At 37.5% G+C, this 16,462-nt stretch overlaps 1 protein-coding gene across 1 annotated transcript in view; it reads left to right on the forward strand.

Moving 5' to 3' along the window:
* Positions 1-16,462, forward strand: part of Ctl2 (Choline transporter-like 2) — a 248,674-nt gene that overhangs the window by 207,607 nt on the left and 24,605 nt on the right. The window contains exons 7-8 of the mRNA XM_067137298.2: positions 2,086-2,257; positions 10,511-10,791. Coding sequence (XP_066993399.2) covers positions 2,086-2,257; positions 10,511-10,791 — 453 coding nt within the window. The remainder of the gene's footprint in view (positions 1-2,085; positions 2,258-10,510; positions 10,792-16,462) is intronic.

The following is a 16,462-nucleotide window of genomic DNA, read 5'->3' on the forward strand; positions in this document are numbered from 1 at the left end:
ATAATCCTCCCATTTGATATTCATGATGATCCTAAGCTTCTGCTGGTGAAAACGTTCCAGTTTCTTGATGTCACAGCAGTGTAGAGTTCATGTTTCACATCTGTATGGTAATGTGGAGACAACAACAGCTTGGTACACCATCAGTTTAGTGGATATTTTTAGATCTTTATTTGAAAAGACTTTGAAGGAAGGATGTCTGAATGCACATTGAGCACCTCGTATTCTGTTTCCTACATCCATCTCCGAGGTCAATATGTCAAGAGAATACTCCCAAGGTAGGAGAAGTGATCTACTTGTTCCAGAGCTGTGTCTAAGATGATGTTGAAGTCTGGCAAACTGGTTTCAGGAGCAGGTTGTGCAAGAACTTTAGTTTTCTGAATGTTGATAATCAGGCTAAAGTGTTTATAAGCTGTTTTAAAGCAGTCAACAGACATTTGCAGTTCCTTGGGAGAATGAGCTGGAGAAGCATTATCATCTACATTTTGCAGTTCTGCAATTGAACCACAGTTCGTACGGTATCTGAAAATTTATTGCTGAGAATGGGCACCTATTTCTCAAATAGACTGCAGTCATTACTGCTCATGTGTCACTCATGTGTTGGACATGTCCAATCCATCTGAGCTGGTGACTGATAATGGAGGCTTCAATACTGTTCCTCTGTGCCCTTTCAAGAACTGCAACAAAGGTTACATAATCCTCTTATTTGGTATTCATTTGAACATTTCCTGGGTAAATCGAGAAATCCTAAACCACCTATAGTGTAGGTATTTTAAAAGTCTTCACATCCTGTGAGATGTGTGTGATGACCATGGGACTCCATATGAACATGATGCTACTTCTGTATTTGTGTCAGATTCCTCCTGGCATTGTTATTGTCTGACCTCACTTGATCAACTTTTGTTCTCTTACAATCCCAACAGTATTAGATTTTCAAAGCTTAGGAAGAATTTTCATGCTTTTGTGGCACTTCTCTTTTGTTTAGCTGATACCTTCATTCTTCAAAGTGTTGGAACTCTTTCTTCCTATGTTTATGAGGGGCAGATAATCCCATAGTTTTGTCTTAAATGGGAAAGTTCACCTTTTTCTTAAATATACATTTTTATAGCTGAACACTTACAGATGTTACTTAAACAAAATTGTGCATGCTTAACATTCATTTATTACCATTTCATAAATAATGTTTCTGTTTTGCTTTTCTAATTTGTGTTTATTTTTTATAGATAAAAGGGTTTTGTACTATAAACACTACAAACTACAATTCATTATATATATATACAGTTCTTTTGCTGAAATGATTTAAAGGTTTTTATTAGGTACCTACTCTAGAATTGCCAAGATATTTCTTTTAAAAATACTGTAATTTGAATTGTTAGGTCTTAGTTTTAAATGTTTATTCGACACCTTATCATATGCTTTCATTTGAATTCTCTCCATTCACATGATGTATTCATGGTACTAGTTATTTAAAAAGGTTAAACTACTTGTGTCAGAGGAAGCAGTTAGTTATATGTTAGTTATATGAGTGAAATACACTACCATGCAAATCTTTCCAAGAGTTATTGAATTATGATGAAAATCCTGTGTAAAAATGAAAATTACAGGAAATGAATAACAAACATATGGAAGAGTAGGATGTAGCAAGTAACATACATGTATATTTACAAACATGTCTCTTGAAATAATTACTGTAACATTATCTTTTTTACCAGATTAAAAATGAAAGTATATTGTGTAGAGAAAAATATAAATGTAAAAATGCCATATTTTGACTTATAAAGGTATAATGCAATATCACCCCCTACCACCATAGATGTTTCTCAGTGTCTATTATACACTAATTATAATATTGTATATTCTCCTTTAGAATTCTTATAGAATTCACATTCCATTCTTTGGAGAAAATGTACAAATTTTCAGAGTTTATTCATTGTACCTATTCATATTACCCTTAATTTACACTTATCTTGTCATTAATGCACAATATTCTTCATTCATCTATCACCCGGAAAAAAAAAAGAGTTACTCTTGGCGGCAGGAGTGGAGTTGATTACAAACAGGTTTAATGAAATTTATAATTTGTTTCAGGGCTGTAAGCAGTGCAACAAGCACTCTGGCTTTCCCACTTGTGCCCTGGTTCCTGCAGTTGGCTGTGATAGCGTGGGCAGTGTCTGTTGGGCTCTGCCTGTTAGCATCTGCAAAACCGACTTTTCAAGTGACACACTTCAGTAATAACTCAGAGTGTCCATGTAATTATACTGTAAGTACCTGTATCCACTTGATGAATTTCCTCTTGTAAGCTCTCTTCCAAAGACATTATAGGGCCACACAGGAAGAATTTGACTTAGCACTAAAACAACTGAAGGACATGAAAGCAACTGGACCGGACGACATGCAGAACTTTTCAAGGTTCTGGAAGGATACCAAGCTCAATAGCTGCAGTCGCTTAAGTGCGGCCAGTATCCAGTATTCGGGAGATATTGGGTTCAAACCCCACTGTCGGCAGCCCCGAAGATGGTTTTCCATGGTTTCTCATTTTCACACCAGGCAAATGCTGGGGCTGTAACTTAAATAAGGCCACGGCTGCTTCATTACCATTTCTAGGCCTTTCCTGTCCCATCGTCACCATAAGACCTATCTGTGTCAGTGTAACGTTAAAAATATTTAAAAAGAAAAAAAAAATGAAAGAAAGAATGAAGCAACTGTACAATAATATCATTGCAAGAAGCTATTACAATGGTGAAGTTTCTGGAGACTACTAAAAGTAGGACAGTTACTTTTACCAAAAAATGTAATGCCACCAAGGGTTCCAACTATAGGACAATAACACTGCTATCACATGCAACCAAAATACTGCTTAATGTAATTAAGAATGGGATTAAAAAGAAATTGAACAATATACATCTCAGGATCAGGGATGGGAGCAAGAGAAGCTATCCTAATACTAAGACTGAGTGTTAACAGGAAGACATACATTGCATTTGTGGATGTAGAGAAAGCCTTTGATAAGGTGAAAAGGAAACAGTTCTTTAAGACCATGAAGAAATTAATACATTATACAAGTAAAGGGAAATATATGGACGTCTTGGAAAAATTATAAATTTGTTTGGTACAGAAACAAAGTGTTGACAAAAATTGAAATGAAAACTTGGGTGAAGAAAATCCGTTGTTCATGTTAGCAAATCATAACGTAAAAAGAAGAAAAAGAAGAGATAGATAACATTAACCCTAGCCGTTAGCCCCCTCTCCTTCTTTAACAGCCATCCAGGTCAGGCGTTCATTCCACTCCCTTATCTGCTCGTGGCCTTGAGTTGCTTCAGGTTTATTTCAACATCTGCTGTTAGTTCGTGACTGGCTAGAGAGCGAGAAGGCATACACTAACCCAGTATGTTATGTAAGTTCAGTCACATTATTCCACGTGTTCAGCATCAGGTTTTGAATTTATTATTCTAATAAGATTTTCTTATTTTTGAATAAGAAGAACATCTTCAAGGCGCTCATTTCAAGGGCATGGCGGGATTGTTTGATCCGCTCTGTTTATATTTGGACATGAACCTTCATAGGACGAATGTGTCCAATAAAGCTATGTGTCATGTGGCAACACATTCTAAATAGTCATATGAGGTAGAAAGTCCACAACTTTATGGAGGATAAGATCTTAGCAGAATTTTTTAACAACAAGCAAGACCATAGATGTTAATTTTATTAATTTTTGACTTCATCCAAGAGATGAATGGTGGTTTTTAATATTAACTTTTAAAGTGCTTCCTCAGCGTTAAGGACAAACTAAAACAGCTATTAATGCACTTTAGATAAGCATCATACAGGAAATGTTTTAATGTGTGTGTGTTAAAAGTTTTATGTTTTTAACTATTCATGTTTTTAGTCAAAGTTTGGTTATGGATCCTGGAATATGAGGGATTTTGGTTTATGATGTTAAATTTGCCGCTGAAGAGAATGACCATTTTTAACACACGTGCATATAATAAGTGTGTAAACTAACGAGTTTATAATAAATATTGACAGGGTGGACTTAACAACTACCTGTGGCATTTTTCCATGAGCTTAATCAATACGGACCAAGTGAGGACCAAAAATGGTCAGATTTGTTGATCCTATTCAAAGGTGCAAACACACTGTTGTCACATTCCTTTTGTTCACACGGATGTCACAATCTAACTTGTCCAGAATGATGTACTAAAAGTCATCCGTACAGCAGCTCCTTCTTGGAGTCGGGTCTTCTGTTCTGTCTGTTCTAGCAAAATAATTTTTTTTTAATGTACTACACTATTTGGAAATCCTGTGTTTGAAACTCGACGCAGATAAAATGTATCTTCTTAATGACGCCTCAGTTTAAACAAAAATGCTGCAATTATAACCAAATGTGACCTTAGCAAAGCAAAGCAAAGTCACCTCCGTACAGGAGGAGAGGAAGGTAAAGGCTTCCACCATTGTTAACCTCAGCACGTGATTGGGTAGAGTGGTTAGCTCTACGCCCGGCCGCCTTTGCCCCCAGGAATTAACCTGCTACTCATTTTTGGTGTAGGCTGAGTGAACCCCAGGGCCATATGCACCTCCGGAAGTGGAAATCTTGTTTCTTAAATTTTACGACTTCCTGACGGGGATTCGAACCCATGTCCTTCCGGGCGAACCGAGCACGCCTTTACCGCCTTGGCCAGGCAGCCCTTCCAAATATGTCCTTATATCACTAAAATGAGCAGACTATGACCAGAACAATGTGAAATGACCAAAATAGCATTCATATGCCACATCATATTGTTTTAAATGGGGTCAGGGACCCATCATTCACACTTATTTTTCAAATTCTGGGTGAAATGTGCTCAGAAAAGAAATATGACTTTCTTCCTTGGACAGCAGTAGTTGTATCATCTGCCTAAATGAACGCTCTTGTCCCAGGGTTGATTGGTTGGTCATTTGTGTAGATATTGGGTGATATGAATAAAAATGAGATGTAACTCGGAGACAAGTCTCGAAGGAGGATTGAGACGGAAGTCACTTGCGAGACAGAACTTGTCATGTATATGAATAAAATTTGTTTCTCGCTAACGAGACTTGTCTCCTTCCGCTTGAGACGAGTCTCGCTCACTGGCTGTGGTATCTGTCAGCTGACGAGTGAATTAACAATTTATTGGAGAGCTATAAAGAGTGGTTTTGTTGGAACAGATGAAAGTGTTAGATTTACAAGCGAAAAAGATTGAAAAGCGACAGCGTGTTCTCGAAAAAAACAGAAGAAATTTCAGTGCAAAAACAGGTTTTGCAACTACAAACGGAAAATCTTTTACATGAAAGGGAGAAAAGAGCAGAACAAACAAGTACAACCGAAATGGAACACCCACCGATATTTTTTTTTCATTTAGAATAGTTCTTGACAGCCTTTCCTTCTTCAGTTGTGTTTCACTTGGGAGCCTATTCTGCTAACTACACCTTTCGTATTAATCAATATTCAATAATCACTACAGTTATTATTTCCAATTCTTTCTAGTTTTACGTAAACGTAGTGGCTCGTACACTTGGTATACTTGGACCCCAGCTTGGGAACGACTGATTTAAGGTTTCTCTTTTTTGTAAGCTTCCTTCAAGATATTGTGTAAGAAGTTACATTGTATTTATCATCACATTTAGGATCCACATTCAAATGCATAATTTTCTGCGGTCATTGAATGTCACTCAAACACTTTTTAAACACGCTTCGTATTTCATTATTCACGAATATGAAGAGTTTATTCATACCTGTGCATAGCTAGGGGTGTTTCTGCATATAATGTACATTTTCTACAATTGTTTTACGTCGCACCGACACAGATAGGTCTTACGGCGACGATGGGATAGGTTTAGGAGTGGGATGGAAGCGACCGTGGCCTCACTTAAGGTACAGTCCCAGCATTTGCCTGGTGTTAAAATGGGAAACCACGGAAAACGATATTCAGGGTTGCCGACAGTGGGGCTTGAATCCACTACCTGCCAGATGTAAACTCACAGCCGCGCGCCCCTAACCGCACGGCCAACTCACCTGGTATGTAGTATACAACCAGTACCTATATACTGTTGCATAAACTGTCTAAATTTCAAACTTTAGAAACATAGAAATAATACAAAATGCTATCCATATTCATAAACGAATGTAACTAACAAGGGAGTTGATTGATTTGGACCGGACAAATTGCAATGAAACTTAGTAACACGATGAGCTAAGATATCCGGAACTCAATGGTGATAACCGTTCTGCCGTGAAATAATATTTTCCTACCGGTATTTATTGACAGTAAATTCTTGCTCCAGTTTTAAATGGAACGTGGTGTGTAGATGGCAGCGATTTCAATGAAACATGGTAGGATGATCAATTAAAACATCAGAAAATCGCTGCATGATTAACGTTGTTATATAGATTACTCGCAGTGTGACAAAATGAATGACTCTCAAGCAAGAATCCGAAAGTTTAAGGCTATTCATAGCGTGCAAGTTTATATACAAATGACAAGGATTTCATATTACATATTTTAGCTTCAATTGTAAACGACAGAGAAGTATTAAAAGCCTGATATTTTGAAATATTCATATACTGTGCATGTTAGTAAAATGGGTTTGACGAGCAAAACATTCTGTTCACGTTGTCAAAATCTAATTTTCACTCTAAAGCGCACTGTTTAATGTAACTTTAAAATAGAACTATCAGTGCATTTCTACAGTGCATACGCGAGGTCAATACAGCTGCAAACCACCCAGCTGTTCTTTAGCAATTAATTATAGCAATGCCATTGATTTTATGACAAAGTGAAGATCATCAATAAATTTAAGACAGGTGGATTGACAATTCGTGGAAGTTTCATCGAAATCTGTCTGATCCAAACCAAATGCTTCCCTTGTAGTATTCGGCGCAAGTGAGATTTTGGTGCGATGGTTGAGAAAGAGCAGCATTCATAGAGGCAGCAAATCATTGGCCGAATAATGTCATTATGCGAATCTGTAAAATCTTGTGAAACAAGTTACAGCATATTTTTCTCAAGGGCACGAGCCGCCGGTTGAAACTTTTAAATAAACTTAGAAACAGTGCAATCGAAAAAGGCATGGGCAGGGAATTTTACGGCACTTGAAGTAAACATAAATGAGATAGCTTACACGAGGACCAAAGATACTCGCACATTCGTTCAGTACCATATGGCCTACATGTGATAGAGAGCGATAATTTTCAGACTTGAAGAAATATCCTTCCAGATATCAAAATGTGAATAATAATAATAATAATAATAATAATAATAATAATAATAATAATAATAATAATAATAGTAATAGTAATAGGTAATAATTTCGTGTGACAATTTCTAGCCTGGTACAGCCCTTGTAAGGCAGACCCTCCGAGAGGATGGGTGTCATCTGCCGTGTTATTGTAGTGGAGGATAGTGTTGTGTGTGAGTTGCAGGAATGTATGTTGAGGATTTAAGGTTAAAATCTCTGACCCGACCGCGAATCGAACCCGGGGGCCCCCTGAACCGATGAGTACTACGCTGATCATTCAGCTAAGGGAGCAAGACAAAGTGAATAATGAAAGCCTTGAATAATTTTAAGTCATATCTTAAACATAGCTAGCCTATGTTTCGGTCTGTTCCGTTATTGTGAATTAGTTTTATTTATAAGATGTTAAGTCGTATTTTGTGAATGGAAAAATTTCAACGTACAGAAAAAATCACAAATGTGGAATAGATTAAGAATAATTAAATTAATTTAATAATTACTTAGAAAATTTTCAGATTCGTATGTTGTACGATTTTGCATATTTCTGGTTTGATTTTGTACATTTTAGACTTTATCTTCTTCTTCTCAATCTGTTTACCTTCCAGGGTCGGTTTTTCCCTCGGACTCAGCGAGGGGTCCCACCTCTACCGCCTCAAGGGCAGTGTCCTGGAGTTTCAGACTTTGGATCGGGGGATACAACTGGAGAGAATGACTAGTACCTCAACCAGGCGGCCTCACCTGCTATGCTGAACAGGGGCCTTGTAGAGGGATGGGAAGATTGGATGGGACAGGCAAGGAAGAGGGAAGGAAGCGGCCGTGGCCTGAAGTTAGGTACCATCCTGGCATTTGCCTGGAGGAGCAGTGGGAAACCACGGAAAACCACTTCCAGGATGGCTGAGATGGAAATCGAACCCATCTCTACTCAATTGACCTCCCGAGGCTGAGTTGACCCCGTTCCAATCCTCGTACCACTTTTCAAATTTCGTGGCAGAGTCGGGAATCGAACCCGGACCTCCGGGGGTGGCAGCTAATCACGCTAACCACTACACCACAGAGGCGGACTTTTAGACTTTATGATGCATGTAAATCCTATCGCTAATGGCTATCATTATCATCTTTATCATTATTGTTATATGAATTTCTTGTGTATTGGCTCCAGAAAATGTGCTAACCATTCCACATTTTCTTTCCGGAAACAGTAGAGATCTTTATAGTCATGTTTGAGAGACTCTCTTCGTACTTTATACATTTTTCTTCTCTGTTGTAAAACCATCATAAACTCCGCCATCACGTTTTCAGCCTGATTCTATCGCCTTGAGTCACCTTCTGGGCAGTCTCAAGAAATTCTGAGATTAGTCTCCATTCTGAGAGACTAAACTCCAGTTTATTCATATACATTTGGAGACTTGTCTCCGAGAGAATCCGCTAACGAGCTGTGTCTCAAGGAGCAAAGGTCACTGCTGAGACATCGCTTTTTTATTCATATACATTTGAGACATGTCTTAATATTTGTGAGACAAGAGTTACGTCTCCGGTTTATTCATATCACCCATTATATAATAGCAGGGCCAATAGACTGCCCTGTGGTAGACCATTTATATGAGTTCTTCACTGACTATTCTTATTGTGCAGATTGACAAAAAATCTCCTATTTTGCAGCAAAGTGTGTTAGGCGGTAATCTTTTGTGATGGAATATACTTTTCTGATCAGCTTCTTGTGGTTGACTGTCTCATATGCTGCTGTAAAGTCAATGAATGCCACACCTGTAACCTGCCGTCTTTCATATTCGTCCTCAATATACTGTGTCAGGTTAAGGATCTGACCACAGCATGACCTTCCTGGATTAAAACCTGACTTTTCCTTAGTTAGAGTTTTATCAACATGCTATGAGATTCGATTGAGAAGAATCTCTCCAAGACCTTATATAAATGGCAGAGTAATGACACTGAGTGGAAGTTTTTTGGATTTGTTGGTTTCTTTTTTTGGCTTTAGCAATGCTACAACTTTTGCTTTCCACCACATTTTGGGGCTCTACATTTTTGAGATACAGATGTTCATTCATTTTAAAATCCACTGCTTTGTAGCTGGTCCAAACATTTTAATGTGCTCTGTTTGCAGTTCATATAAGCCTGGAGCTTTATTGTTTTTCATAGACTGGAAAACTACTTCCAGTTCTTCCAAGGTGAAAAGAGTTGTAAGGTAGTCATTCTCGTCAGGATGTCTTTGTAGCTTTCTGTTCTCAGATTTTCTATTAGTCTTTCCATTCAGCAAGATTTGATAAGCTATTTGATCAGGAATTACTTAAGAGATACTTGGAGGGAGCACTGATAGGATTTATTGAAATTCTTCAGCAACTTCCAAGCCTTCCAACTGTTCTCTTTCGTGTCTAACTGTGACATCAGATTGCACCATTTATCTCTTCTAGAAGTTGATAGAGTAAGCAGGAGGTTTTTGCCTGTCTCAATTGTTTATTCATTGAATAGATTTTCTTCAAACAGTTGTTTGTATCTCTCAAGGAGAGATTTGGATTCGTTATCAAGCCCAAGGACGTAGGATGTTCTGCAGCCACGAGGAATGTGCCTACGTGAGATGACTTTCACAATTTTGATAAAATTATCATAACTTCTGAAGATGGCTCAATTTTTAGGACTTCCTTATCAAGTTCTTGTGTAAAATTTTCCCATTCAGCTCGTTTTAAGTTAAATAATCTTTTAAATTAAACTGAACAATATCTGGTTTCACAACTGCTTCAACAGTACAGATAATGGGTCGGTGCTATGTACAAGGGATTGGCTCTCCGATATCCTTCTTCGTCTGCTTTGCAAGATGTTCACTGACAAAGTTGTTATCTGGGTTATATCCATCACGCCATCTTCCAATGTTGAAAGATTGTGGCAACTTTAGGTCATGAATGAGTACTAAGCCCATCCGCTCAATCCAGTTTTCAAGGTCCTCTCCATTTTTATCTGTCTCCATATAACCCCAAGATGTGCTATGGCAGTTGAAGTCACCCATAACCAGTTTTGTAGGTTGAGAGTGGAAGTTAGGTGTTCCTTGAAGTTGAAATAGGTATTTGGATGTTTGTATACTGATGTCACAGATTATTTAATTAAAGGTTAGGAAAACATCTTATAGGGATCTGCCATCTGGGAGACTGCCTTAAATGTAGAAATGTGGACTAATTTCATTTACTGATAACATAAATAACTACATAAAAAAACACTTACTAATTAAGTAGTCTTGATTACTGTTGTGTTTTAGGAGGGGTCTTCTTGTACACCACAACAGTTCCATACACAGTGTCGCTATGAGAACGGTACAGCCTGTGAAGAAGTTTACTGTCTTAAAGTTGGTCGTGAATTGGATACGTACTTGGACTACATGCATGTTCTTAACATATTTGGCTTCTTCTGGGGACTTTTCTTCATGTCAGCATTTGGAGAGATGGTTTTAGCTGGAACATTTGCAACATGGTATTGGACATTTAAGAAGTCAGATGTACCATTCTTCACCCTGACTCATAGTTTATTGAGGACATTACGGTAAGTTATGTATTTCTGTTAGTATAACCAGAACAGCAGTAGAAGTCATATAAACTCTTAAATGCATGAAATTTTAGTTTTGACATTTAAACATTACTTTAAGACTCCCTGGAAAATTTATAACAACAGAAAAATTATTTAAAAATTCCATATCAGTGGTATAAAGAGTAAGAATATAGCTTTGCATGTTACTTGTATGTTATATTATAAATAAGTATTAATTTCACAGTCAACACGTCACACTATACAATATATACTGTGTATACATAAACAATTATTATCTTTCTGTTCTACAGTACTTATTTGTTAAAATTTGATTTGCATACATGGGGTGTGTTCATTTACTGATAACTCATGATTCAGCCTGCTCTCTTGGTTTCAGTTTTAATTGATGTTTCTATCACTGTAGGAGTACTGTGTTGGAACTATATTATCATGGTCAAAAATACCAGAGTGATCACATCAGGCTACTGATTGAAACCTCTGTAGCAGTTCCTTGTTGAAATAAAGAAACACTTCAAATTGGGAGCAAAAAACCAGCATGAACTCACTGTATCCAGGAGACTCACATTGGTTTAACTTGTTATTCCTTTTGACCTGGTATCACTTGAGTCATGAATCTTCAAAAAGTGATTTTTAATGAGGTTAAATAAATTCCAAACTTCGTCTAAGTGCAGCATGGTGTAACCTTTTCATACCCATCAGTAAATACCATTGAAATTCCATTTTGCAACTAGTGTTAAAGATTTTCTATTGCATCATGGGCAGATGTAACAGCACGCTAGTTAACTAAATTCCCTCCAGAGGTGTCCACATCATTTTCTAAAACTTTGTTGCAGATTAGCTATGCCGTGCATTCAAGGCTTAAATGTTATAGAGTAGAAAAGGGTAAATGTTTACTTTGTGTGGAAAACCAATGAAAGTTAAAATCCCTGACTCGGCTGGGAATCGAAACTGGGCCCCCTTGAACCAAAGGCCAGCTTGCTAACTGTTTAGCCATAGAGCTAGACAAAACAAAACTTTAATATGTATATTATTGTTGAAAATATTTTTTCCTTTCTGTTTTGCTGTTTGTTTAATGTCACACTAACACTTTGAAGATTTTTGGTGGTGCATAGATGGGAAAGGGTTAAGACTGGGAAGAAAGCGGTAATGAATTTAATAAAGGTACATCCCCAGCATTTGCCTGGTATGAAAATGGGAAACCACAGTCGAGCTCAGACTCACCATCTCCTGAATGCAAGCTCACAGCTATGTAACCCAAACCATCCAGCTAACTCGCTTGATACCATTGAAAAGAAAAAATTTGATTGCCTTAAGTTACAGTGAAAGGAAAATACAAGAAAGGAGACTGAGATAAAATGAACAATGATAATTACGACATGCTTGTGAAACCCTGTTCCAAATTAGAAATGAAAGACGAACTGATGAGCTCCTCAAAACTGAAAGAAGAATCATCAGAGCTTGCATAAATAATAAATACCAGATTAAAGGAGTCTGGAGAGTCCTTCCTAATGAAACTCTCTGTCAAAAGATTGACCCAGTCACCAGCACAGTGAAGAAGAAAAGAATCTTGTATTTCTTTCACATCTTGCGACTGCTGGGAAACAGGATTTTACTACAACTAGTGATGAGATCTTAGAAAGAAGACAGGAGGACAATGGATCCACAAAATTCAGCAAGATCTCAAAGCAGCTGGACTCGGTAGGAGATGCAGAGAACAAAAATAAAATTAACACGCTTGTTATGACTCACAAAGTTTCAGCTGAAATTACACATAGAAGGGCTATAACGATTTCAGACAAATTGAGTTGATCGGAACGAATTAAAAAGTGCTGTGCAGATCACGGGTACTGAACAGTGCAACTTTCAAAGAGAAACTGAATGTGGAATGACTCAAGTGGTCCATCATGGCCAGTGATGATGATTATGATGATGATGATGGTGATGATGATGATGATGATGATGATGATGATGATGGATACAGAAGTTGAAGGCTAGAAAATCAGCTTAAGATTATACAAAGGCAATGGGTGTGGTATACAGTAGTGTCATATTGGAAACATTTATTTGATTATTGTTTGCATGAAGGGGCTATACCAAATGAATGGAGAGTTGCTGTAGTAGCCCCAGTTCCAGTGACATTCAGTTTGTAGGATTCCAGCAAGATATAGCAGAATTTATATTCAGGAGGTCAAATAGACTGTGTTGGTATTGACCTCTCCAAGACTTTTGATAGGGTAGATCATGAGAATCTGATAAAGGACTATTGGACTATATATAAGTGTGGTTGAATGGGTGGCTAAATTTCCAGAAAATAGAACTCGGAGAATTAGAGTAGGCAAAGACATCTTAAAATTTACAAAGTGAAATACGTGGACAAAGAAACATGATTAATGGAAAAGTTTGGTGTTGACACATTAAAATTTATACTTGTGTAATTTTAATGTGTCAACACCAAACTTTTCCATTGAGAGTTTTCCACCTAATCAATACTATCAAACTATCAATATGGACAATGAAGCTGATTGATTATAACATTAAAATCATGTTAAAACATAATTCATACTACTACTACTAAACGTTTTCATTCCTCCCCTGAAGGGGGAGGCGGGCCTCTTAGATGGTGACGCCGTCTCTCAGGCCGGGAGATTTGTTGCGGTGAAGGAGATGTGCGGAGAAGGTGAGGGGGTGGGCGTCCGTGGCCTATACTACGAACCGTCCTGGCATTCGCCTTAGTGCAGGAGAATGGAAAACCACAGAAAGCAATTCTCAGGACAGCCGACGGGTGGGGCCAGGCGTGAAGTCCAGCACTGTGCCCCAGGCCCATCTCCCGAATGCACAGGCGTAGAGCCACGGTAGAGCCGTGGCCAACTTTCCCCTGCTCGGTTGGCCGGTCAGAGTACAGAGCTGTTGGACCACGGGCAAGCCATGGCCTCTTAAAGGACGAAACTCAAGGGCCGAAACCCATTCTGCATCCACCGACCCATCATTCATTGTTTTTCACAGTTGTGATAAAATTTTAAATGAGAACAAAAGGGTAGTGATGACCATTATTGCCTGTTATTTTTAATGTTAGATTTTGATCCTGTAATCATTAAGAGTATTATTGAAGCTTTATGTTTTCTTATGTACATAAATACATAAATGATATGAGTAAAGAACTAGAATCACAAGACTTTTTGCAGATGATGTTATAATGTGTAGAGTTTGGTCTACTTGTTCAGTACCATGTTGATACAAGCCACTTTAAACTAACTGATGTACACTCATAAAACTAGTAAAACTAGGACATGTTTCAACCCTTTATGGATCATCTTCATCGAGTATGCATGAAATAAAGACATCTTAAAATTTCTTAAGTGAAAGATATGGACATAGAAAAACAAGATTAATGGAAAAGTTTAGTGGTGTAACGATTCGGGCGTCAATTCGAACCTGAACATTCTTTACCCGATACCTCCATTTCGAACTCGTAGTTGGGCTGCCTAATCAGATGAAATGGGGTCGCTCAGCGGATACCTCAGGGTGTTCAGATGCCAAGTAAGACATGAAATCATACTTCAAGTTACGCTTTACGTGAGTATGAAGAGATTAACAACTCACGGGTGACGCCTAAAGAAACTCATGACATAATAGTAATAACCGTCAACCAATTTTTTTAAAAATCAGAGTATTTAACTACATGAGAACTGGTCATGACTAAATGGAATACTTAATTAATCAACAATTCACTTAGCTAAGCAACTAACTTACCAACTAGGCTATAATGAAGGAATTCATGACACATAAAATTGTAGAAAAATAAACAAGATATTTATTGACTAAATATTGGACTATTAAATTGGAATTTTATCCAAGGCATTACTTGGCATTGCGTATTAACAAGTGTGGATTGTGAGTCAGCGCTGGCTCGTAGAAAGAGAAATACTATCTAGTATTAAACTACGTAGATCAGTTCCATCATGAAATCAAAATTGAGTATGTACATGATTACAATCGATCACTGGACATCTAAGGTCCATACTGAAGTTAGTCATAGATACAACACCAACATAATTAAGTTGTTACGAAAGCTCATTTGGTTTAAGACTAATTAAACAAGTCTGAATTAAACACACGGTTAAGCTGAAGTGTATATAAAGTCCACTAATAAGCTCAAACTTGAAATTAAACCAAATCATAACTTTAAATTGCAGGACTGAACTGTATATCACAGTTATATTTAATCGCCAATCATATAGAATTGAGCGTTGAGAATATTAAATAGTAAATTGTAGCTGATACTCAGTAAATGACGAGTCACTAATAAGTAAATCCATATAAGTAAACTCGAATAAGTAAATCTGGATGTGTAAATTTGAATGGATAAATCCATATGAATAAATCCGAACTCATACTTTAGTACTTCTTTCACGTTGTGGATGGATAACCACTTACGGACTAAGGCATTTGTTCCTAGTGCCTGTTAAATTCGGCTCCTATTCTAACATTTCCCTAGATGTTGTTTGTTGAGAAAATGCAAGTTCAAACAGAGTATATGTTAATCTATTCTAATCTATTCAGCTATCTAACTAACTTGAACACAACCTTTGGCTGTCATACACATGTCTTTCAGGCTCAATGTCCCTTTCCTTCGTTATATTCCATAACATTCTACTTCAATGCAAGCTATTTTATTCATACGCGCAGTTACAATGCAAATGCTATGTCGTTGTATTCAGAAACATAATATCATATTTATCGGTGTCGTGAATGCATTTGGTCAAAACACAGCTATAAAACGTATCGTAGTATTCCGATATTCATTACAGCACATCTAAAGTTGACATACGATCCCGTCACAAGCATAATTCTACAATAGTAAATTCTATTCATACCTTGGCTTAGGTCAATCCTGCGGTGTGGGCAATCTCACGTATACGAAACTAAAGAATGTAGCGTGGCATATCTTAAACTGCAGGCACTCAGTGGCCCCTACGTAGTGCGTATAAAACTCCTTATATCACTATATAACTCATACTTTTCCTCAAGTTAGCACAATTGTAACCTTATTTCAACATTCATATAATATCTTAACATCGTAGCCTCAATATTAACTCGTCGCGTTCCCATATACATGTCCATGTCAAAGCTACCACACTATGTTTCTTAAACCAACATTTTAAAGTTGCTATATCTCATAACCTATGATTGAGTTCAATGCCCTTATTGCGGAGCAAAATAATGCGTGATTCCATATGTTTATTTTACACCGCGCGCAACCAATCGTGACGTCGACTTGTAGCATTACCAATACGAAATCTCTGTAATCTGCCAGTATGTCATTACAATCAGCTGTTTCCAAAATTCTTTTTCAAACCTCACGCTATATACGTGTATTTTGACCGATATACGATGACGTATATATCCAACACATTAGAATCTTATGCTATATTGCTAGATCATGTAACTACGGACTTAAGTATCTCACACTTCATTGGTAGCATTCACTTGCATTTCATATATATCGGTTATATTTAACCCATCGGCACATGTGTAGGCAAACCAAAAATTATGCGATTAAGTATTGTAAATGACTTAGCTCGCTCATGGTTGGTCCTGGTCCAGCTGTTCTGCTCCCAAATGGATGTAGTTGGGTCTGCAGTCAGGTCACGGGTTGGTCATCTGG

The sequence above is a fragment of the Anabrus simplex genome, chromosome 1, assembly GCF_040414725.1.
Source record: "Anabrus simplex isolate iqAnaSimp1 chromosome 1, ASM4041472v1, whole genome shotgun sequence".
Classification (NCBI taxonomy): Eukaryota; Metazoa; Arthropoda; class Insecta; order Orthoptera; family Tettigoniidae; genus Anabrus; species Anabrus simplex.